The sequence below is a fragment of the Pithys albifrons genome, chromosome 7 (assembly GCF_047495875.1).
Source record: "Pithys albifrons albifrons isolate INPA30051 chromosome 7, PitAlb_v1, whole genome shotgun sequence".
NCBI lineage: Eukaryota > Metazoa > Chordata > Aves > Passeriformes > Thamnophilidae > Pithys > Pithys albifrons.
Window position 1 is genome coordinate 4,831,918 of NC_092464.1, and position 25,070 is coordinate 4,856,987.

At 43.1% G+C, this 25,070-nt stretch overlaps 1 protein-coding gene across 3 annotated transcripts in view; it reads left to right on the forward strand.

Annotated features, from left to right (window-relative positions):
- The window catches only part of CRHR2 (corticotropin releasing hormone receptor 2), a 150,967-nt gene that overhangs the window by 92,535 nt on the left and 33,362 nt on the right, over positions 1–25,070 (forward strand). For all 3 annotated transcript variants that reach the window (XM_071560650.1, XM_071560651.1, XM_071560652.1), the window contains 4 exons: positions 13,222–13,339; positions 17,343–17,496; positions 20,739–20,799; positions 24,994–25,066. In XM_071560650.1, coding sequence (XP_071416751.1) covers positions 13,222–13,339; positions 17,343–17,496; positions 20,739–20,799; positions 24,994–25,066 — 406 coding nt within the window. The remainder of the gene's footprint in view (positions 1–13,221; positions 13,340–17,342; positions 17,497–20,738; positions 20,800–24,993; positions 25,067–25,070) is intronic.

The window sequence follows — 25,070 nt, forward strand, 5'->3', positions numbered from 1 at the left end:
TTGATCTCCAAGGCAGGATCTGGAGAGATCAGCCCAGGGCACTTCACAGGGCATTGTTAAATGTGTCCACACTGCTGTGAGTCTCATGGTCTGTGTTTGCTCATTAACAGCCAGGGTTTGAGCCTTCCTGAGGTGGACACAGTTCCCACTAACTCAGCCTCATCATCCTACCAGATCCCATTCTCACACAGTTCCCACTAACTCAGCCTCATTATCCCACCAGATCCCATTCTCACACAGTTCCCACTAACTCAAAACCCCACCAGATCCCATTCTCACACTAATAAAGCAGAAGTTTTCCATAGGAGGAAACCTGCTATCAGTAATACCAATCAAGCTGAAATAAAAAAATAATTAAAAAACCCCAAACCCAAAGGGATTGAAATACTTCTTTTGGATCATATTTTTCCTTTACTGTTGTTGTTGATAATGCAGAAACCCAAATTGCTGATAAATGCAGAAATCCAAATTGCTTTGTCCTGGGTTTTCCCTCATTCATGTGCAGTTATAGCAGCCTCTGAGGTGGAAGAGGAGTCCTTTGTAAAACTCCTGACTTGTTATTAAACAATGTGCTGGCAATGGCCAGCAGTGACCTGACTGGATTCAATCAGAAAATGTTTTATTCGTGCAGTGGGGATTGAAGAAGAAGTAGAAGAAAGGTATTTGTTCTGGGAAGCATCGAAGTCCATGCTGAATTTTGAGTCCAACAGAGGGTGGTGCTGAACAGAACATAGGCTGAAGATTAAAAATCACATATCCTTCTGCACAGCTGCTGCATAAAGGCAGCTCTAAAAAAAACCAAACCCACAAACATTGTCATAACATCTTTTGTCATTAGAATGATGGTAACAAAAGCACGTTGAGGTTTTGAGGGAAATTTTGCTTTTCTGTTACCCTGAAATTTACCTCTTTCTGTTTTCCCCATTAAAGCATCTGATTTTTTTCCTGTATCCCTGAGGTTGGTGTCACCATTCTTTCTTAAGATTACCTATAGATTTCCTAAATCCCACATATTATTTCTTCCCAAAAGACTAAAACATTTTTTTTCTGAAACAACATAGGCACTATTTTTTCCCCTCTTTTTTTCCCACTAACCATCTCCCAGGGTTTAGGAGAGGAAGATCTATTTTCCTTTATCCTTCCCTGTTCCAAGCTCCTTTGAACTGCCGCTTGGTCTTCAGTCTGGTGTGCGGCTGGCAGAACTGCTGCTGGAGGCCTCTGTAAGCAGGAATGGAAGAGTTTGATTAAAAGAGTTCTAGAATGTAAAGAAATGTAGAGCATAAAAAGATGTAGAGCAGGTTTCAAAAAGCAGAGCAATGTGACACCTACGAGAACGCAGAGACTGAGGATCAGGAGGGGAGGGGATTGCACAATCAGTACTGGTTTGCACTTCAAAGGGATGTGCTGTCTGATGTGGTCAGAGCAGAGCAGGCTCCAGGTCTCAGGTGCAATCATTCCATATGTACCTCTCTGTTGTGGAACAAGAGGAAAGAGGAAGTCCCAGGACAGGACATCAACTGATTGAATTCATGAGTTCATGTCAGTGCTCCTTGTTCCCCCCTCATCTCCTGCCTTCCCACCCAGCCAAGTTAAGTCTGTTCCATCAGCCACTTAGGATGGCAGAGCCTTCATTAATGATTCAGGCCCGTGGCGTTTTTTAAACTTCATCATAATTCTGGAGTGGAGAACATGTGAAGTGGGAGCAGGGGCTGTAGATCTGGAGACAGGACTCTGCACCACCCACAACAGTCCACAGTGAAGTTCCCAAGGCAAGGCAGGAATGAAAATGAGAGAGCTCAGTAAACAAGCACATATACAATGAGAGGGTTGTCTTTGAACACAAAGCACCTCAAGTGCCTGTGCTGCCTGAACCCCAGTGAAGTGTCTCATCTCAGAAACTCAGATAAAGGACAGAAACACTTTTCCTACTGATTAACCTTAGGCCATTGTCTGTGCTTCCCACTGCCTTTACTCACCCATTTTATCTCATGTAATGTGTGACTTGTTCTTTAGACTCTGTAGAGAGCTTTCCCCTCCCAAAAGCCACAGGGAGCAGAGCCCTCGTGAAGTCCTGGAATAATACCAGCAATTTGAAGTGTGCCCAAAGAGCTGCATTCTGAAATTGTGAAAGGTTTCATAAGCTGCATCTGAAATAGTGACATTGTAGCCTTGCAAAAAGAGGGCTGCCAAGGGGTATTATCCATAAATCCCTCACCACTGGATAAACATGGGAAGCTGAAGAGCTACTCACAATCAAGTACAATGTCAGTGCAAGAAGAAATGGATATAGGTGCTCTACAGACAGACTTGTGAGTGGATATTAGAGGATAATTTCCAACCCACAGAGCAGAGGGGGCCAGGAGCAATGCAGTAGAGAAAAAAATTTAAGCTGCAGTTCAGCTGGATTATCAGGAATGAATGAAGGGCTTTCACTCAATTACTTTCTTGACCTGAAGTTTGGAGGGTCAGGAGGGAATTTCCTCTCCTGTGACTGAAATACCTTCCTATTGGTGTATTTCTGTTGCTGCCAAGATTCTGGCCATGAAGCCGTGTTTCTGGAGATGGACACCCACTTCTTGGAATTCTGATAATAGAACTGATCTGTGCATGATTTAGATTTGCATTGACTGACAGGCTAAAACTTGTCTGTCCTGTGTTCTACTTTGGATGATGATGGAATGGTTTTGGGAGTGGTGGAGAAAGCCTTGCAACTTTTCCAAGATTTCAGAGGAAGGAAGAAAGTGAAGTTTGGTCTTTACAGTTTAGATATGAATCATGCTCAGGAGTGCAATTTACTTAAAAAAAAAAAGAAAAGAAAAAAAGAAATAAAAAGAAAAAAAGAAGTTGAGTCATTTCTGGGAAGGAGAATCAGAGCAGGTGTTTTGAAGCCAATGTTCAGAGTTATGTGTTAAAAATGCACCTGCAGCTGTGCAAGCACTAAATGGTTCAATTTCAGTTTTCATCCACAGAATTGCACATCCAGGTCCCTCACTAACTCCACTGTAGTTGTTCAGCACTCAGGCACCTTCTGTTCTGTCTAATGTAGAAGATGATTTAGGTGCTGGAGGGTGTCCAGAGAAGGAAATGGAGCTGTGGAAGGGTCTGGAGCACAAGTCTGATGAGGAGCAGATGAGGGAGCTGCTGGGGCTCAGCCTGGATAAAAGGAGGCTCAAAGGAACCTTCTCACTCTCTGCAACTCCCTGACAGTAGGTTGGAGCCAGGTGGGGATTGATCCCTTTTCCCAGGTAACAAGTGACAGGATTACAGGAAGTGGGCTCAAGTTCCACCAGGAGAGGCTTAGATTGGATATTAGGGAAGATCTCCTCACTGAAAGGGTAAAGGCTGGTCAGGCAAGTGGTGGAGTCACCATCCCTGGAAGTGTTCAAAAGTCATGTGGATTTGACCCTTGGGGACAGGGTTTAGTGCTGAACACAGTGCTGGGTTAACTGTTCAGCTCAGTTATCTCAGAGGTCTTTTCTAACTTAAACCATTCTATGATTCTGTGATTCTTTGAAAGCTGCTGCTTCACATTACTCTGTTAAAACATGAGGGAAGTGGAAACCTGTGTCACCCCTAAATGGGACATGTGCACTCCTGCCAACGTGGGGGCTGCCTTTGCATGTTATGGAAGCAGCTGCTTCCCTGGGGAGGCGCCCAGGCTGAACCACTGGAAACATTTCCTAAAGCACAGTGAGCACCACGAGGCTGATGAATTTAGGCAGAGCACAGGAATGACTGTTTGAAATTATCAGGTCTTTCCTGAATTCCTGGCTAAATACACAAAAAAATTAAATATATCACACCATATTTTGGTGGAAATAAGGCCAAGGAGAGGATGAACAGCAGCATCAGTTGCTCAGACTTTCCTCCCTAGTTTATTCTCACAGTATCTGCAAATGTAGATAATGTAATAAACTTTGGTAATTGTATAATTGTGTTAATAGCAAAAAAACCCATTCAAGACATAACCCCTGAATTCCCCAGCTGGCACTTTAAATTAATTTTGTTTCAATTTTTTTAATCTTTTTTTAACAATACCACAAGGGGATTAGGAATGAGAACTTGTTGTGCACTCGTATTTCCCAAACCGTAGCTCTAAGCCAGACCATCTCCTGTTGGCTCTCAGTGTTTGGCTTCTGAAGTCCTATCTCTGACTTGTGCAGTCCAACAGCAATGGTCATTCTCCACAGAGAATATTCACCTTCCACAGTGTGCACTGAAAACTACAACCTGTGTCTACAGTTCAGTGGCTTAGATAAGCCCTGGAGGTTTGTAGTCATATCCTGTGTCTCTGCCACTGTGAAGCTGTTATGGGGTAGTAAAACCTGACCTGGAAGATGTTTGGTGCTAAAAGAAAAAGACACTTTACAGCCCTGTCTTCTCTTTGGTTCAGAAATTACTGGCGTCTGACCTCTGTTTAACAAAGCAAATTAGAGCAGAGTTCTAAATCTCTATTCAGCCATCTGTAGTCACATGCTGCACTGAATGAAGTCATCTGTATCTTTGTCATTCCTGTGAAAATAACAGGGGAATTTTCTCCAGTGGAAGAGCTCATGGCACAGTCAAGGTTGGAGCCTTGTTCTTAGACTGGAGTATCCAGTGGCTGAGTTTCAATTAGCCCATATTTGCCCACGTGGCTCTCAGGGCAACATTTCTCTTGTCTACTGATGAGGAGCAAAGCCAGGCTGATGTGGTATCCCATAGTTATCCAAGTCTTTCACAGGGAGTTTGCAGATGCCTTTGACCCCCATTCACCATAATTCCCAGCCAGACAGTGCTGGGCATGAACCCTGGCAGTGAACACAGGCAGTCTGGGGCTGTCCTGCCTGTGGTCCTGTTCTGTAGTGTTGGTACATCCTTGTGCTCCCAGGAATGTGAGTGCTGTGAGCCTTTGTGTCTAAAGAGGGCAGGATGCCCCATGTCCTGTGACTGAAAACTGGTTTGAAGGCAGGAGAATGAAGCTTTGGAAAAGACCTAGTGGAGCACAGATGGTTCCACAATGGGTTTATTTTTAGGGTCTCTGTGCATCCTAAACACTAATGGAGGCTTCTGCTTCTCCTCTTCACCTGAGCATTTTGCTCCTGTTTTCCTAATAAAGCTGTTACTTTCTTCCAGGCTCATTCTTCCCTTGCAACTGCCCCTTGGATTTCCTGTGGGAATATTTATATTCCCCCAGGCAACTGCCACCAAGAAGCTGATTTTCCCTGCCAGCCTCTCCAGATGCTTTTCCCATCTGTAGGCATTAGGAGTACCAGAATATGTGCTCTGATTGAGCAGGAGCACGTGGGGGAAAACCATGAGAACCTCAGGGAAGGCTTCGATGTGGATGAAAGCAAATAGGCCATGACAGGCACAGAGCCTGGGAAATAACTTGCTGTTGGGTATTCTTCCCACTCCATGCCATGTATGGCTTGTGCATGTGCTTTGCCTGCCCTGGAAAAGACTGAAGAGAAAAATACTTTTTTAAGTATTGTCCCTGATTCTCCTGGCTTGTTCAACAGTCATGGAATGGGAAGAACTCCAGCAAAGTGCACTCATATTTCTCCTATCAATTGTTTTCAGAGAGACTCTGGGAGAGCAGTCTTAATTGAACATCATTATTAATGGAATACTACATGAATTAATAGAAGGTTTCCAAGCATCTTTAATAAAGTTTTCATTTGCAATTAATTCCATGCAGATGATTCCACTAATTCAGTGAGCTTTCAACCACGCTGGCTCATTATTATGATTGCTAATGTTAATTCTTTGTTTCATGCTTTGAATCAGAAAATAGGAGCTCTGCACATCCCAGAGGAAAATACCACTATGTGGATAGAATGAAAAAACCCCCCACCAATATATCAACAGAAAGGTATTTGGAGTTTTACCAGGGCTATTTATAGATGTCCATTTCTGAATCAGTAAGGCTGCCTTTACAGAAATAGTTAATAAGGTTTTTCTTTCTGCCTCTTCAGATCCTGCTATTTCTGAAGTCAAAAGAATGGGGTTTCTAATTCTCTGCTTTCTGTGTCAAATCACACAATTAGGGTCATTTAGTGGAAATAATTAGCAGAGAGTCCTCTCTCTACCAAGTCGGAAGCCCTTTCAGCCCACCTCTGACCCAGGCTGCTGTCAGAATTTTGAGGAGAATTTTGGTTTCTTTTTCTTTTTCCCTTGCTGCTGTTGTTCCTGACATGGAACTCCTTCCACCTGCACACCAAGCAGCTCAGGATGCCAGTGGTAGGATATCGAGTCAGGGAATGACATTTGGGCTGGAAACACAGTCAGTTCTCACATCAGATAAAGAGGTTCTTATGTGTGATTTCCCACAATACAGCTGGCTTTTGATTTACTAATTAGGAAGGCCAAGGAGCAGTATGTTTGCTTTCACCTTAATTGCTTCTTCGTGTCCAACCTGCTGCACAGCAGCAGTGAGTGCTCTGTGTGTGCCGAGTCAGGGGCTCCCAGGTCATCTTCTCTGGTGTTGGCCAGCACAGCCAGGGATATGCTCTGGGACTCTGGATTCGCTGGAAGACACACATTTTCCTCTAGAACCATAGAATCACTGAGGTTGGAAAAGACCTCCAAGATCACTGAGTCCAACCATTAACCCAGCACTGCCAAGTCCACCACTACATAATGTCCCCAAGTGCCACACTACACATTTTTTGAACATGTCCAGGTATGGTGACTCCACCACTGCCCTGGGCAGCCTGTTCAGTGCCTGACCACCCTTCCAGTGAAGAAACATTTCTTAATACCAAATCTAAACCTCACCTGGTGCAACAGGAGGCCATTTCCTCTTGTTCCATCACTGATTGCCTGGGACAAGAGAATGACCCTCACCTGGCAACCTCCTTTCAGGGACTCCTTTGAGTCTCCTTTTCTCCCAGCCTAAACACCCTCATCTTCTTCAGCTGCTCTTCATCAGGCTTGTGCTCCAGATCCTTCCTCAGCTCCATCATCCTTCTCTCCACAGGCTCCAGTATTGTTGTCCCCAAATTCCTGTAAATATAAAACAAGGTACTTTACAGCTCTGTCTTCCATGAAAATGTACTAACACTTGCTAGACTCTTCTATCCAAAACCTCACACCATTAGCCTTTGAAGCAGGTGTGTCCTTTCTGTCAGCAGCAGGTTTGGTGTCATGTAAACTGATTCATGATGAAAAAGCCCAAAATTCTGCCAGTGACACCACGCTTGAAGGAAGGTCTTGATCTGCTGGCTCTTCCTGTTTCTTCCTTCATCATTCTCTGCTACTGGAGGGGTAGAGGAGGACAGTACTTGTGCTCCCCATCCCTTAACTAGTTGTCTGGGACATTAAGACATGAGGACACCTCTGCTCAAACGTGCAGCAGGACTCTTGTCCATCAGGTCCTCATCACAAACTCTTGCCTTGTCAAAAGGAGTTGTCTGGATACCACTCAGCAGCAGAGAAAGGACTGGTTCTTAAGAAATCATGAGGAGCCAATGAACCCTCTCACTTGCAGAGCCAAGATTCTTCCAGTGGCTATATCCTTTCCCTGCCAGTCAGAAACTGTCAGTCCTTCTCTCTCCTTTTCAAGGAATTCCTTTTCCTTCTCCCTGCTCCTTCCCTCAGTGTAACACACACCACTTGCATGTACCTGTCTGACACTACTTGCTGTATTTCAGAGGGATATTTCAGGCCCCAAATCTTGGTGTCAGGCACAGCCAGAAGTGAAATTGCTGCATGAACTCTGCTACTTCAGGATGCACCTCCAGCTCCTCCCAGCTTGCTCCCACAGCCCGCAGGACCAGCAGTTTCCTGCTGCCCCACTCCAGGTTCTTTCTTTCTCCTTCCTGCAACTCCCAAAGGACAAGAGGGAATGCAGTTGTGAGGAAATGCCTCCTCATCCAGCCTTTGGAAGTGGGTAGACAAGCAGAGAAGAGGAACCAACATGGACAAACCTATTTTACCATGAATAACAGCTGATGAGCTCTTCAATCCATCATGTCAGTGGAATAATCCATGGCCTGACTCCTGTGAACATAACCACAAAAGGCATTCTGTGACTCCTGTGAGTGAAGTCATTTAATGTGTTGAAATGTGAATGGTCTCTGAATCAGGAATAACTTAAACCTCTGACTCCCAGAAGCAAGGAGAGAAGAGCAAGGAACATTTACAGTTCAACTCCCCTGTTTCTCATATTCTTTTCCAAACTTTTACCAGTCCCCATGAGGGACTGAGTCCCACTCTATATGGTACATTGATCTGTCTAAATATGGAAGTTCTTACATCTTTAAGTTGTGGCCTCAACCTCTAAGTCTATTGTGACTGAAGCTACAACTCATGCACCAGGGTCCAGCCAAAGCCTTGACCAATGCTTTTTGTCTGAAAAGGATTAGGGTGGGAAGGAAACACAGGCAAAGCCTCTTCAGTGGAAGCCCATAGCCTCAATCCGTGGTGTCTTGTCACATGCCAGCCTTCAGGCTCTCTGGAATGGTGATTTGCTGTTCTTAGAAGCTGGGATACATTTGCACCATTCAACACACATCAAGGGTTGTAAAACAAGTGTAAAGAACATAAACAATGTTACCTGATGTGAAGGTGAATATGAAACCATTTCTCATCAGATCTCTTAGGCTGGGGGACCCTAAATGGCTCTGTAACTCACAATTTCTTCCTAGCAGTGCTGTAATTTTGTCTGAAGCAGCAGTTCCACACCCAGTCCCCTCATCTCCCATTTTCCCGCTCTCTCATGTGGCTCTTTGCCCTCTTGAGAGGCAGCTCTCTGTGCTCTCATTTTCCTGATGTTGCCACTGCCACACTCTCCAAATTGGGATATCTCCTCCTGAGGTGAGAATAACCCCAAATTCCTTAGCTTCTGAATTTTGAGGGAATTCATTCATGCCAGGCATGAATGCCTCTAGGAAAGCTCAATTCACTAACTTATAACACAGCTTAATGTGTTTTAAATTCCACCTCTGCTGGTTAGAATGCCATGGGAGTTCCTTTCCAGTGCTGCCTGTGAGGGGAGTTATTGCTGCTCCAGGAGCACAGGTTTGCTTCCTTTTCCAGTCCATGGAGTGAAGCCAGTAATTAATCAAGGGAAAAGGAACTGTGGGGCTCATTGTCACGCAAGACTGTTAAGACTCTTCAAGTCTTCAAAATGGCACAGGTCATTTTAATGAGTAACAGGAGTATTTAAATGTAAATTAAGGCTTATAAATTTATGCAACCTTCCATCTACCAAGAGCCAGGTGGAGGACAAATTACCCCTATGAGGATCAGAAGGGTTTTTGACTCAGGCATTTAGATGAGTGAGTATGATAAGTTCAGTTTTGTCCTTTCACCAAACATTAGCTGGGCTGCAGGTCACCTTATTGCTCCCTAGTTCTGTTGCCCAGTTTGGGATGTGTCCTTTATTCACTGCCCACCTCAGACTCCAGCCTGGCTGCACAGATAAACTCAGCACAGGTGAAGCTCCTGAGCCCAACAGAGCAGTTTCATGTGAACAGTGCCTGAATGTGGAGACTCTAAATGCTCTAAACATGCTAAATTACAATCCTACCACCCACCAGCAGTGCCTGAAAATGAGAGCAGCTTTCTCAGGTGGCTGCCAAGAGATTGTTGCCTTGTTACATCGACTGAGTGAGCTGCAGCCCTGCGCTGCTGTGCCCTGCAGCCTGCACACACTCTTATCCTGCTGTTCCTCCCTCCCCAGCACAAACCTGACACAGTCATTTATCAAGCTTTCCCTGCCCTTGGCCATGAATTGCATTACTGCCACTGTGATTTCTGTGCTGGTAGTACTTAGGAGACAGAAGAAAGCAGAAACCACAGGCTCTGGGCTCTTTAGAAACAAAAACAAACTTTCAGTCTACAACTGGGACTCTGACTAAAAGAAAAAGGAAATGGACAAATGGAGTCCAAAGAAGAGCAACAAGGCTGGTGAAGGGACTGGAGCACAAGTGCTGTGGGGAGAGGCTGAGGGAGCTGGGGGTGTTTAGCCTGGAGAAGAGGAGGCTCAGAGGTGACCTCAGCACTGTCTAGAACTGCCTGAAGGAAAGTTCTGGCCAGGTGGGGGTTGGTCTCTTCTCCCAGGCACTCAGCAATAGGACAAGGGGGCACGATGGGCTCAAGCTCTGCCAGGGGAAATTGAAGATGGAGATCAGAAAAAAATTCTTTCCAAAGAGAGTGCTCAGGCATTGGAATGGGCTGCCCAGAGAGGTGGTGCATTCCCCATCCCTGGAGGTTTTTAACCTGAGATTGGCCTTGGCATTGAGTGCCATGATCTTATAAAGGGACTGGAGTTGGACCAAGGGTTGGACTCAATGATCTCGGAGGTCTTTTCCAACCCAATTGATTCTATGATTCTATGAAAGAAAAAGAGAAAAGGCTAAAACCATTAAGTGCCTGAGGTCACATCACTGCCTGAGCTGTTCAAGGGTCTGTGGCTCTTTCAGACATGTCTCTCAGCCTCTTCTCCATGGCTCTGTTAGTCCCAAAGACAGGAAGCTTTTTAGCAGGTAAAAGCACTTACTTACCATCTGAGCCACAAACAGGGTGTCTCCAGAAGGGAATGAGGTGATGGTATGAGGTTACTGGTACCCAAAGTCTGGCTTTAGGGGGACATGGGAGCCAACTGTCCCTGTTTCTTGTCCAAAGCCAGGGCTTCAGGCTTCATTTTGGTCAGTTCCTGCTGCTGGCCACATTTATACTTGACTTAATTTTACATCAGAAACACACCTTCCCTCAACACATGTGGCTTTTTGAAAACAAGGTGTGTCTTGATCTTAATTATCTGTAATGATTGTTGGTTTCCAACACAGTCCAGACCCTGCACAGGCATCACTAAAAGTCTGAAGGATGCACACTGGTGGACGAAGAATTAAAAGCAGTAGGAACCAAGAATTAGTAAGGAGGGCAAAGGTAATGTAGCCAGGAGATAGAATAATAGACTCATAGAATCATTAAAGTTGGAAAAGACCTCTGAGATCATCAAATCCACTGAGTTTATCTTAAGACACAGAGGAAAACGTGATTTTGGTGACTAGGATTTTACTGCAGGGAAAACTCAGTTTATAAACTGAACCAAAAAGTCTACAACTATTTATTTGATCCTGTTTGTGTCCAGTCCAATGTCCTGCTGTAAATCTTGTGGGAGTAAGATTTCCTCTAGCCACATTTAGCACTGTTCCAGCATATGGGATGATTAAACTTGATTTTTCTCCACTCTTTTATCTTATCTTTGCCAAGAAATATGTTCAGGTGGCAAACATGCTGGATCTGTTTTTGTTGTTAGAGCTCTCAAAAGCAATTAATGTCATGTCAGCAACTCCACAGTCTGATCTGAATTTCTTTAGTTGTAGTCCCCTGCCTCCCTCTCCCCCTAGAAACAATGTTTCAAACTCATCCCTTTATCTGCTAATCCTTAACCTGAACGATTGAGTAAAACATGTAGGTGAAGAGCACATGCAACACATTTATGTGCAGACTGATCAACAGAGTGAGGACCTTTTTAGCACGTTTCAGAGCCTGTCCAGAGCCAGATGGGTTCCTGGGGCTCAGCATGAGCAGTAGTTTGTTGCTTCATTTCTTTGAAAGGCAAACTGTGAACCTTTGGTTTTTATTAGGAGTGAAATTTTCCAAGTGAGACAAGTGTCTGACATGTGCCCTGGTAGCACAGGCTACACCAGGAGCAGCGTTTTGGGGGCTTGTGGCTTAAATAAAAGAGAATGGATCTGAGCAGCTGGAGATTTGTTTTCCAAATTGACTCTAGTCATGAGTCACCAGGACTCTTGAAACCAAATACCACTTTCATACTTGCAGCCTGACTTGTTAAACTCAGAAGCTCTTTTAACATTGACTTAGTAGGTTTATCCCTCTGAGTATCTCTGTGTAAGTATCTCATATGTGGGAGGTCTCCTTTTTTTTTTTTTTCTGGATTTCTTGAAAACTGAGAGATTTGTAAGGCTGAAGGACGTAACAGAATTGCTTCCAGTCCTGAGACTAACTAATTTAGTCCTAGGAAAAGTGTGCAAAAAGTATTTTATTAAAGGAAAATAGTGTTTGTTATTACGAAAACTGGCTTGTTTGTCCTGCAAGAGACCTGAGGCAGCAGCAGAGTTGGATAGTGGATTGTGTGTCTCTTTTTCTGTCACTGGGGTGAGCTGCAGGCAGTTCCAGCTGAGCAGGTTTGAGGACACCACTGTCAGTGTCCCATGGTATCTGGCAGCTTCCTTGGCAAGCAGTGAGACTGGTACAGCAAGTGTTGAATCCCAGGAAATGCACTGGCTGTTTGAAGGCTTATGGAAGTGATTTTTGTAATCAGAGTGTTTTGTGTTTAGCTGAGAAAGGATCATTTAATTGAAGACTCCGTGACTGCAATGCTGCAAGTTGGCACTTGCCTTCCTTTACCTTTTCACAAGGAATGAGAAGGGAAATGCTCTGGTCTTGAATGATTGAATTTGTAACGAGTAACTCTGTCTCCCTTCAGTGATACTTTGGTTCCTGGCAACATCATCATCATGCACTGACTGCTTCCTGGAGCTGTTTCCAGCAGCAAACACTATTTAGGATGTCCCATCTTTTGTTTTATGGCACTGTGTCCCAGCTTACTGCAGCTCATATTGGACATTGTGCATTTGAAAGGGGGCTGGAGAGGGACTAAAACCAGATACAGAAATTTCTGGTGAGGGAGAATGTGCAGCTCTACCTTGTTTTAGAAAGCTTGTAGAGCCAGCTAAGCCCAGGCTGAGACCAGGCACTCTGTGCTCTCCTATTGCATTGACTTTGAACTTCACACAGGAGAGCCTGTTCAAGAATTAACCAAATGCAAACTATTCCAGTTTTGCCACTCCATTGCAAATATTTGTCACCAAATCTCCTTTTGTGGGATTTCAGCAGCCTCCAGTGCAGCCTGGTGCTTCTGGGGCTCTATCAGTTGTAGTTGTTCTAGGGATGAAGGGGAGCAAATCCAGTAACCAAGGATGAAATGATCATTTGAAAATTTGATTTTTTCCCAGTAGATCTTGTTTCACTTGCTTGAATTGATTGTGGTCAAAAGGAGCTCCTCATGTTATCAAGACAAGTTGTTGTACATGGCTTTGCAAAAACAGCTGAATTTTCTGTCTCAAAGTGTCAGAGAAGGATTGGAGGGAGATAAAACAGGAGGAACTTTGCAAGTGACCAGAATTAACTTATTTTATATAGTCATTACTGTGTTCCTGTATATATTCACTATGTGTGTTGATTTAAATTTATTTCCCTGTTCAGGAGTATCAGATGCCTGAGGAATATCATCCACTGGAACCTGATCACCACATTCATCCTGAGGAACGTGATGTGGTTTCTGCTTCAAATGATAGATCACAACATACATGAAAGCAATGAAGTAAGTGCTTGGAGGCAGCGTGTGTGCCACGGAGCCTGGGGGCAGGCAGGGCTGCTGAACTCCTTCAACTGATAGAAATATTACAAAAGGACAATTATCCACAGGCTCAGAGTGACTGTCATGCAATTTCAAAAAGATGAGGAAAATTGAAATTAGGTCAGATTTGCTAAATTTCCATGTGTTTCCTCATTACTGAATATCAAAGTGGGGGTTTATTTAAAATAAAAATCCTGCCCAGAAGCTTCTCTCTTCTCTTCATTGACTAGAGATGCTTTCCAAATATGTGTATTATGAGACACAATATTGTGCAAGACACTAAATTTGGTGGTCCCTGAACATTTTTGTCAAAGCATCTTGCAATGATCTGCACCTGTGTAGGGAAAACATTCACTGCAGAGGGAACAACTCCATTAACAGGTACAGAAATAATTGGTGTGGCTGTTGAGGGTCTGAGTCAGCTACTTTGTCTTATAACAGTGGGCACCTTCCTGCCTAGAGTCAATGGGACTCAGAAAAAAATAAGAAACAGGGCCAGAAATTGTACAGATTTGGTTGTTGATATATTTGTGAGGGTTTTGTTACAAAATTCCATTTTTCTGCTAATCCCTTCTTCACCACACTGGCCTTGAGGATGAAGTTCTGGGCTATGGGCTGCATCCAGCAGCAGCTCCTGTCACTGAAGGGGATGGCTCATTCCTCCAAGGACCCAAAAACATCACTCCAGCTCCTGCTGCTGCTTTGGCACTTGCTCTGTTCCTTTCCTTGATCCCCTGGGGAGGACTGAACTCTTGGGGGCTGAATTCATTAAACTGTTGGAGAACTAACAGAGACATCAAAAAAAGCCAGGAGGAGTTTCCTGCTGGCATAGCTGAGTCAGCTTTATGATGGATGATTGAGAATCAGAGACTGTTCAAGGAGCCAGGCAGATCCACACTGTAAAAAATGGGAAGGCTGAAGGGGGAAAGATTTGGGGCATCTCCTTTGCATGGCATTGGGCACTCCAGAGATACAGCAGGTCACCACACTCTCATTTCTCTTAGTCTCCGTGTCATTTCTTGTTCACTCAAGTAACTCCCAACTGCAGATGCTTTTCTGAGTGAGGACAGTGAATCAGTCCCTGTGTAAGTACAGTAGTCATAGAATCATGGAATGGTTTGGATTGGAAGGGGCCTTAAACATCACCTACTTCTACCCCCTGCAATGGGCAGGGACACCTCCCACTACACCAGGTTGCTCCAAACCCTGTCCAGCCTGGCCTTGGACACTTCCAGGGATGGGACAGCCACAGTTTCTCTGGGCAACCTGTGCCAGGGCCTCACCTTCCTCACAGGGAAGAATTTCTTCCTAATATCCAATCATACCCTCTTTCATTTGGAAGCCATTACCCCTTGTCCTATCAAAGACATCCAGGTAATTCTTCTCCCTTTATAGTCACCCAGCACTACAAGGATTTCAGAGGGAAATGAAATCATTCACTTCAAAGGAAAAAGCATTTTTTTTGAGAATAGCTCTGCATTTCCTTGGCAATTAGTCCTTTAGATAGTCCCTTGGTAGGGTATATTACTCTTCTCTTTCCCTGGTAATATTATTTATAGCTGAGTATTCTCCATTTGGGGCTGTCCCCTGATATTTAGCTCCATAATCAAGAAGAAAGTGGGCTACAAACACATGTGCACACACATACACACACACACACTCCCTTCATACTCTCTCTCTTTGGAAAGCAGGTGCCAAGGTGGCTTCTGAACTTCAGTCCTGTACTTTGGGAAAACTCATAGAAAAATCATTGATACCTAAATAAAGAAGTCTGTGCATAAATCTCCATTATTAGTATTATTCATTCAGATGCCCCTTTGAGACAACTGTAGCTTCTGTTAATTCAGGGTTTGCTTTGTCTGAGTTTCTGACATTTCCAGACTCCAGGAGATGGTGGTGTATGAGCTTTATGGTCAGCAGTTTTATGCAGTGTGACTTACTCTCATGACAATGCTGCAAATCTTAATACAGATTTTCACAGTTATTGGAGCCAGGCACTCAAATACCTGTTAAAGTGTGACCACAAATTGCAGGAAAATAAAAACCTGCAAATATAAGGACAGATCCTCACATGCCTCAGTTTTCATTAACTCATCTTTTCTCTGCAGAACAATGCAGTCTTTTGGGGAAGGTTCTTTGTAAATCTTAGTGGTGATTTTGTTATGTTATTGTGATATAACAAAACAACACCACCAAAACCAATGAGAACAATATCATTTATGCTTTCTAATGGTGTGATCCCTTCTGTGCTGATCAGTGGAGACTAAATAACACAGTTACAGAAGCATCAAGGATTCAATATAGAAATATTTTGCATGAAATGATAATGCTTGGAAAAAATTCAAGAAGGTGAATTGGTGAATGCATCTGGAGCCCAATTATGGATACATGTGGGGATCAAGAGTCCTCAGTCAAATAAGCAAAAAGGTATAAATTAATGAGTTTGCCAAATTTGGTTTCTTGTTCAATGGTAATAAATCCACAATTTCCAAAGGAATTGCTCAAAATTTATTTTACTTTGGTCTTCTATGGAAACGAAGCAGAAGGAGATCTTATATATTAGTCCCAGTATCTTCCCAGTCTAATTCCACTCAGTTCTGACACTGGAACAGCAGGCTCAAATATAACTACTTTTTGTATTTCTTCAGAAAATGGGCAGCTGTGGAAAGGACAAAAACTGTCTAAGTGTTGTAAGTGAGGGAGAGAAATGAACAACAGTCAAGACACGGTATCAGGGTATTTACATGAGATTGAGGCTACAGGGAAAGATTTAATTCATGCTCATACCTTCAAAAAAGTCAGATGTGAGAGTTAAAGTCTTACGAGTTTGGGGATCAATTGGTAGTGGAGCAAAAATATTTGTTTGGTGTTAAACAAAAATAGGGTTGTTGGTGTTTTTGTTTGTTTGTTTATGGCTTAATTTTCCTTTGCTCAAGCCAAAATGATAAAAAAAAAGAAAAAAATCAAAAGAAAATTTAATTTTGTTTAGACAAAAGTAAAAAAAAAAAAAGTTACATTGTCTTTTGAGTTGTTTTAATCCTATTTTAAGGATGAAGCCAAACCAAATTTTTTTACCATTATTAATGAAATAATACAGAAATGAAAGCTTTTGCACATCCCAAAGATTTTTTATTTCCATTTAATAAACAGAAGCGATTGCAACCTGAGAATGGGCTGACATTTTATATCTGTCTTTCTTGCCCAATAAATTCTTAGTCCCCAGAATTTGCTGAGCTTGGTGGTGCATCTGCTGCTCTGTTGACTGCCTAGAGACCATCCATACCTTCTGTATATGAGGGCTGAAATAAAATTAACCAAGGATCAAAAGTTGCAAATTCTTGAGCAGAGTTAATTAAAAGTCTGGAGAATGCTGAGACCAAAATGACACCAGTAGTGGCAGAGGACACAGGTAATGAGTGTCCTCCTTCAGGGAATATGCTCAATCTGTGTCTGGTCACAAAGGCATTTTCCCAGACTTCTGTGTGAGCACTGTGGGAATTGCTTCTCCCTTCAGTGGAAATGAAGCCAGACTGTGACATTAATGCCTATCTTGGATCTGAATTGCTCAGCAGGTGGGTTGTCCTGCCTCACATATGCTCATGGCATCTCTGGGTACGACCCCAGGATGTGGCTGTGCCTCTGAAAGATCATGTGTGGTCCAATGACCTGCTCCTCTTGTGTCCTTCCACTGTGTGCAGACTGGTGGACGCTGTGCCTGGTGTATGGTGACTTTCCAGGCATGTTTAGATACAGGAGCTCCTGCACCTTGTGGTCAGCCTCAGCAGAAGGTCACAGATGTAGCTGTGAGTTCCCAACAGCACTGAAGCTACTGTGGTTCCAAGTCATAGGAAAAATCTGCCTTTCATGAATGAATTCTACCATTGATTTTTATGAGAATAATGACATACAGAATCTTTTAAATGTTCTCACTGTGATTGTAAAATATTCTCTTCTGTTTGCTCTCCAGCCTTGGTGTCGATGTATTACCACTGTCTACAATTATTTTGTGGTGACCAACTTCTTCTGGATGTTTGTGGAAGGTTGCTACTTGCACACTGCCATAGTGATGACTTACTCCACGGATAAGCTGAGGAAATGGGTCTTTCTCTTCATAGGATGGTGTAAGTGACTTCTGAATTTGAAAAGGTGTTATGTGGTATCTGACATTCAAGTGTTAAAGGCAAAACCAGCAAGAATAAACTTTAAAAATCTCACTGGGGCAAAATCTGACACTCAGACCTAACTGTGTCAACACAACATGAGGTCAGGTTTAGTTCTTCACTATGGTGGTGACAGAAAGCTGATAGGTTATCACTGGACTTATGTTCTTTATCCTCAGGGACCTGGTACTCAGGAAAGAAAGAGAACTCAGGCTCAGCATTTTGGGCATGCAATAGTCCATCCCACATCCCTTTCATCCCACATCCCTTTCATCCCACATCCCTCTCACTTCAACCAGCAAAGCAGTGACCACAACCCCTCATGCACTGCTGTTCAACACAGCATGGAACAGAAAAGGCTCTGGCCCTGACTTGTGGACCCCTCAGTCTCAAGAGACACTTCTGAGTGGGAAGCTGATTAAAAGAGAAGCCTAATTATCTTCCAGTCCAGCTTTACATCTGTCTTTTGGACTGCTGAGGGGTTTGTTCCTGGAAAACAGCCTTTCACAAAGAGTCCTGTGTCATCTTCGTACTATCCCTGTGGCTCCTCAAAGGCTCAGCTTTGGTATGGCTACCTTGGGGATATTGTGGTCAGTTGTGGTCTCTTAGGTCAAAAAGGATGTGGAAAAGCTGGAAATCATCCAGTAAAAGACTGTCAGTGTGTTCAGGGATCTGAAGGCATGTGAAGTGAGGCTGAAGGAGCTGAACTTTATTCTGGCAAAGAGGAAGCTAAGGAAGAATCTGTGAGGTATCAAGTATGATTTGAAGGATAAGTACAAAGATGATGGAGCCAAATTCTTCTTGGTAATAGCAGATGTTATCAGAAAGGACAACTCCACAAATTGCAGACTGGGAGGTTCCAGCTGGACATTAAGAAAACAGAAAAAGTACCAAAAAGTGGTGCAACACTGGAACAGAACAGAGAGCTTCAAAGCTGTGAAATCTCTGACCCTGGAGGTATTGACAATTCAGCAGGGCCAAGACCAGGCTGAGGTGGGTTAGTTTTGATTGCTCTGCTTAGGGCAAGAAACTGGAGTGGATACATTCAGAGGTCCTTTCCAACCAACATATCCACGTTTATAACTTGACCAGGAGGTGTCTGGCAAGACCAGCCCTGTGCAGGCAGCTTGTTCACTTGAAGGCAAAGTCTGAGGTCAAACAGAACTAGTGATTTTGGCAGTTCTTTCTGTTGAAAGAAGAAAGGTGGGAAAAAGTCACTGGCATTTTCTATTCTGAAAGTATAAAGGCATTTTGTTTGGAGATGCCTCTCCCTCTCACAATTGTGCAGAAGTGATTGAATTGCAGTGCTGAGGGCAGAAACAGGCTTTTAAACAAAATATGTCAATCAATCCAAAATAAAGTGGGAGGGAAGAGCAGTTGTAATAGAAAAAAAAAGTTTATGTGGGAAATTGATTTTTTTTTCCCCAGTATTTTTCAATTCTGTCACCAAACTGGATCTCACAGATCCACAGACTGGTTTGATGCCTGGTATTTCCCTCCCTGCCTCTCTCAGAGTCCTTTGGGTCTCTCATTAGGAATCTGGGAGTGGTGTGGGCTGAATATACCTTTCCTCTCACTGTTGTGGGTGCTTTCTGGCTCTGCTTTGCTTTCCCGTAAATATTTTTTTTTACCAATCTCATTCTGAAATCCCCGTTCTTCATTTCACATGGAAAAGAAAAATAATTTCCTCCAGAAGGAAGGATTTGACTGCATTGTATCTGTTCATGCCTAGCAAGAATGGGTGGGGAAAGTGCACCAGACCCAGGGAGTCAGTGGTGAAAAAGGAGGAAGACAATGCAAACACTTGAAGGGCACAGGAGCCACCAGGGGTGGTGGGACAGGAGGTCAGAGCTGCACTGGATTTCTTGCTGAGTTTAAAGATGACACTTAGCAATTCAGTCCCACTCCTTCTGTGTCATGGTTCTCTTTCCGTGCTGCTTCATCTCCTTAAAGCCTCCATTTCCCACAGGAGGGGCAGCAAATGGGAGGTTCAGGGTCAGTGTTTGAGGCAAGGCCACCTCTGCCCCTGCAGGAGGATTTAAGTCGTGTTGCTGCCAGTGGGAAAGAAGCAGATACCGGGGAGGGTCACTGAATCTTGGCCTCTGTCCATGCATTCACCTTAAGTAGCAGTGATTTCAGAGGGACATAAACCCAGAGGTTGGAATGGGGGATGGAGCTGGCGAGGCTTGTCTAGTTTGGTTTTTCCTGAGGTGACAGGTTAAAGTGGAAACAGAGAGGGGAAACTCTCCTCCTCCACTTCTGACATCAATCCAGTCCTTGTCTGGGTGAAAATTCCCTGTTTTCCCCTGGAGGTCTGTGTCAAAAGACCAGTTCTATTTACTCCTCCTCACTGCCAGTTTCCTTCTCCAGCAAATCCCCTTCAAACCAGCTGGACTGTGAGGGCCAAACACAAAACAAGCACAAGGGCAAAGCTCTGGACGTGAGAGTGGTATGAAAACAGAACAGGAAAAGAGAGGAAATGGCAGTGCTGGGATGCGAAGTGAACAAATAAACCTTGTGTACACTGAGGAGCATTAAAGAAGCACCTGCTGGGTCCAAGTGTAAAAGCAAACCCAGAGAACAAATGCATGGCCTTGACAAGAGCCAGGAGCACACACAGCACATTGCACATTGTAGGGATGGTGTCTGTAAGAGTAGCTGGATCCTTTCGAAAGGGAAAACCAAGTATGAATTCTGATATTGCAGGATATCAAGGGATTCTGTTTCATAGGGAAGACTGAACTCAAAAATCTGCTGAAATTTTTGAAAATGTGCTTCATCCAAAGATCCCAGTATGTTTACAAGCTTCTTGGAGCCTGGGAAATAACAACCTAAACACCCACCCCCAAATACTGTCTAATATTTTGCTGTATCAGCTGCAGGAAAATAAAAAGGGACCAAAATTACCTTTAAGTCAGACAAAATTGTGCTGGTCACTTCTACAGAAATAAAGGTATACATTTGTGGGGTTTAATATCTTTATTAACTTTTCTTACTGGTACTAAAGTTTTGTTGAAATGATCTTTTTTTTCTATTTATATATGAAGAGGTCTTAGCAATTGTGATGTCTCAAGGATACACAGAGTATTGCAGTCAATTGACTAAGACTCTCCTCACACAAATCTGAATTTACTTTGGGACCATGGATACATACATCCATAAATACATCCATGATTAACTCCTGGGTTTTTTTGTTCCTGCAGGTATTCCTTGTCCAATCATCATTGCCTGGGCCATTGGCAAGCTGCATTATGAAAATGAACAGTAAGTGATGTTAATGTTTGTGTTGTGATACTAATATGTGTGTAAATATTAATATTTATGTGGCTCTCTAAATAATTTAAGAAATGCCTACACACCCAAACTATGTCCTTGTGCTCCTCTCATGTCACCTGTCCCTGTTTCCATGGGCTGTGCATTTCCTTCCTCCTCAGTTTGGGGAGCAGGTCCCTGTCCAGCCATGGAAGTTTCCTGCCTGTCCTGCCTGATTTTCTCACACATGGGGATGGAGAGCTCTAAGAAAAGTGTCCTTAAAGAGCTGCCCACTCGGATCAGCTCCTCTGACCCAAGCAGAGTTTCCCAGGGGATTTCATCCACTAGTTCTTTCAATAGCTGGAAGTTCTGACTCTGCTCTTTGCCAGAGCATTTGTCCGTTTGTCTTGACCACTGGGGAAATGGTGCAATTCCCCAGGAGGTCAGACCCAGCAAACTGGACACATGCAGAAAACATGCACTGTCCTGCAGCTCCCAAACCTCTTGGGTTATCCCAGTGGACAGCCCCAAATTCAGGACAAAATGGGAAACTCCTCTTCTTCATCTGAGTGGACAAAATGGGAAACTCCTCTTCTTCATCTGAGTGGACAAAATGGGAAACTCCTCTCCTTCATCTGAGCATCCAATTGAGCTGTATCTCAAGTTGTTTGGAGGTTGAACTGAGGTTCAGGTTGTGTAGCTGATCGTAGTTTAAAAGCTCAAAATAGCACTCAGGAGGAACATTAGGAAAATGCTTCAACCAACTTCCTAATTTTTTTCATTTTTGCACTTAATAGAGATCATTTTTTGCATAGTGAGGCAACTATAATTGGTACTGTGGCAAATATCCTGTCTGGGGTTTAGAAAAATATGGCAACTCTGAAAAAAAGTACTGTTAAATCTCAATAAAAAAATCCCACACAAGTGATTAAGAGTTATTGTAGTAATTTCATTGATGGGCAGTTGTTAAGGGAAAGAACATTAGTAAGATCTAATTAACAATAATGATAAAACCAGTGGTGGGTTTGGTTATATAAAGAACTATCAGGGAACCGTGAAGAATATTAATTAGTGCTATTCAATAGAAGCATGTTTACATATCTGAGTCTTATCAGAACTGTCTTCCTAAATTGTCCTCTTCAATATTGAGGGAGTGTCTGTTTATTCTTCCAGAGGTAAAAAAAAAAAAATTAAAAATGGCTAAATGGCTTTCATTTCACAGAGATGGAATGAAACATCTGATGCACCAAGTAATTGTCAGTGATTCAGGCTTTTCTTTTTGGTTATAGATAAATGTGCAGTGATGATTTTATTGCAGAAGTAATGGCTTGTGTTGGATTTAAAGAAAGACTTCAGATGGCAGTCAGTTTGCAGTATCTCAGCCAAGGTTCCAGTTTGAACAGTTTGGACTGTAAATATGAAGTATTGCTGGTCAATGCAGACAGATATAATATCACTGGCAAATAACTGCCCTCTCACCATTACTCACCTGATTTAATGGGTGTAATAGGAATATTTATATTACACTGTAACAGCCTAAAGAGATGAACACTGACCTAAAAATCTGCCTTTTTTGGTTTTTTCTCCACTACTTACAAAAGGAACCTGGATCATCATCTCCCTGAGGAGAGGCCTGTGCTGTAGAACTCTCACCCTTGGCCACAGCCTTGTTTCCTCAAACTATTGTGAAAGTGTGTTAATACACATGATGCTTCACACAAGGCAGCCTTGGGTCAATACTGGGCTTCAGATAAACATTTTGGTCTTCAGTGTGTTCTTCCAGCTAAGCAATACTTAAATTCCAAAGAACAAGGAGCAGCCTTTGCCCTGGAGCCTCATCTGTGCTCTCCCAGCTCTGTTCCAAATTCTTTGCTGACTTTTTCTAGCCCTCTAAGTTCTGCCACATGCCTCAGTCTCCTTCTTATTAGTCCCTCTGCTAGAATCCTCTGCAAGAACAGCCAGTTTCCCAGAAATTCCTCTTGTAATAGCTCTTGGTTCTCTGAGCCTCAGGCAATATAAAATAGTTCTCCCAAAATACCCTGCAAAAATCTTCTCTCAAATGTAGGTCTTGCAAGTTCTGGAGAATTGTGTTTCCTGCCTTGGCATATCTTGTAATTCATTTTTCTTCAAATCTTTCCATCTATGTAAGAAAAAAAAAAGCCCATTTCATTCATTTAAGGCTGCCCTGGGGATTTTTCTTGGATGATAACTTGGCTGAAGGAAGTGCCTTATTCCAAGTCTTGCTCTCATCACCAAACCTTGGAAGATTAGTTGCAAAATTATCAATTTGCACTAATTTGCAGCCAGTGCACCAGGGAATAACAGACATGTTTTATATTTCTAAAATATTCAAAGATCCCTCATTCATTTGGAATTCAAAAGATGCAGGAACTGAGTCAAGAAAAGGCAAATAATTGATAGTTCTGAGTCATGATTTTAGATACCAGCTGCTTATCTCAACGCTGCTGTCCAGTCAGAGCATCCTGCAATGGGCAACCAGCTCCTTCTATTTCAGCAAACAACACAATTTGGAGAAAGGCTTTGAGGGCATGATGTGATCTGTAAGAATACCATCTGAACTGCAGCTTTCCTCACAACTGTTTATTTGCCCTGAACTCCTGAGGTCGTGTCTTACAGGCTGCAACCTCTTTGAGGCAACACATTTTCTATCTCGCTGCTTGTAAAAGTGCAGATCTGCCTCCGTGGTCTCACTGGCTCAGGAATTACCCTGGTTTTCATGTCTCCATTGGCACTAACTTATGTTTTGTCTCAAGGCAAGCACAAGGAAGACATAATTTTTGCTTGTTATGTGGTATCCATGACAGGGAAGAAAACTCTCAGACTCTTGAGCTCCAAAATCTACTTCCTAGGGGATCTGGAGCAACAATGATCTAGACCTCAAGGAATTACATGGCAAAGTTGTCTCTGCTTGGTGGAATCCTGGATACAGACCATGGGGATGTATCTGTAATACTAAATTAGCTGGGCCTGGCTTAATTCCTGGGAATGGAGTCAAAATAGCATGGAGTAGTTCACATCCATATTATTAAACATTCTTGGCCTCAAAAATCAGGGTAGTTGCAGTTTTTGGACTATTGGGAATGTCCTCTGGCTCATTCTAGCTCTGACTTTGTTACCCAAGAATATTTTAGAAGTTGGATATTATCTGGCCTTGGCCAAAGCTGCACCAAGGAGAATGTAACGGTGTAAATACTTGAGTTCAGAGCTGAGCCCAGTTTCTATTTAATTTACCAACATAAATACAACAGATTTATTGCTCTCAGTTAAGAGAATGAAGTGAGTGACACTGTGGGTTGCTGTGAAATCACAGGGTTAGTCTGTCATATAACACAGCAGGGAGAAAAACACTTGGAATTAATGGAAGTGAAAGCCAAGCCAGTGCTCAGTCACATGTGGCACATCCAGGCTCTCTGCTGACTTGAGACCATTCAGTTCACCTGAGATTTCACTTAACCTGAGTGGACTTCCCATTGGTGATCCAAATACTTAGATCAGGTACTTGGTAGCTTCAGATGATGGCTCTGTACTGGCTGCTGGATTTAGTGGTCATGGAATCATAAAACCTTGGAAAAGACCTCTAAGATCAGTGAGTCCAACCATTCACCCCACACTGCCAGGTCCACCACTAGACCATGTCCCCAAGTGCCACATGTGCATGTTTTTTAAACCCTTCCAGGACTGGTGACACCACCACTGAGTGGTCCTGGAATTCATTCAAAGCCAATGGAATTCCTCCTTACTCATCCAGTGTCTTATGCAGACAGCATTTCCATGCAATTTGAGTCATTTTTGCTGTAAGTAACAGCCACTTTGTGGAACGTGTCTCTGGGCACTGCAGGAGATACAGTTGAGGTTTTTTTCTTATTTCTGTAATCCCCTTCTCAGACATCTCCTGCATCCGCCTTATAGCAGGTTCTCACATTTCTTGGAAATATTTACAGAGGAAATTGGCAAGACCACAGTGGGAACATGGATTTTCTGCTTGGAGGGGGAAATGGGGCTCAGCTTTGTGTCCAGCACGAGGTGCTTTGTAGCAGAAAATTCAATTCCTTGCTGATTATTTACATGTGATTAAACAATGCAGTGAATAAAGGAACACTTCTCTTTAGTGTCCTTCATCTTACAGTCAAAAAGAAGTGAATTTAACTTAATATATGATTTTCTTACTTGTTTTGCTTCTTACAGATGCTGGTTTGGAAAAGAGCCAGGGAAATACGTTGACTACATATATCAAGGGCCAGTGATTCTTGTCCTTCTGGTAA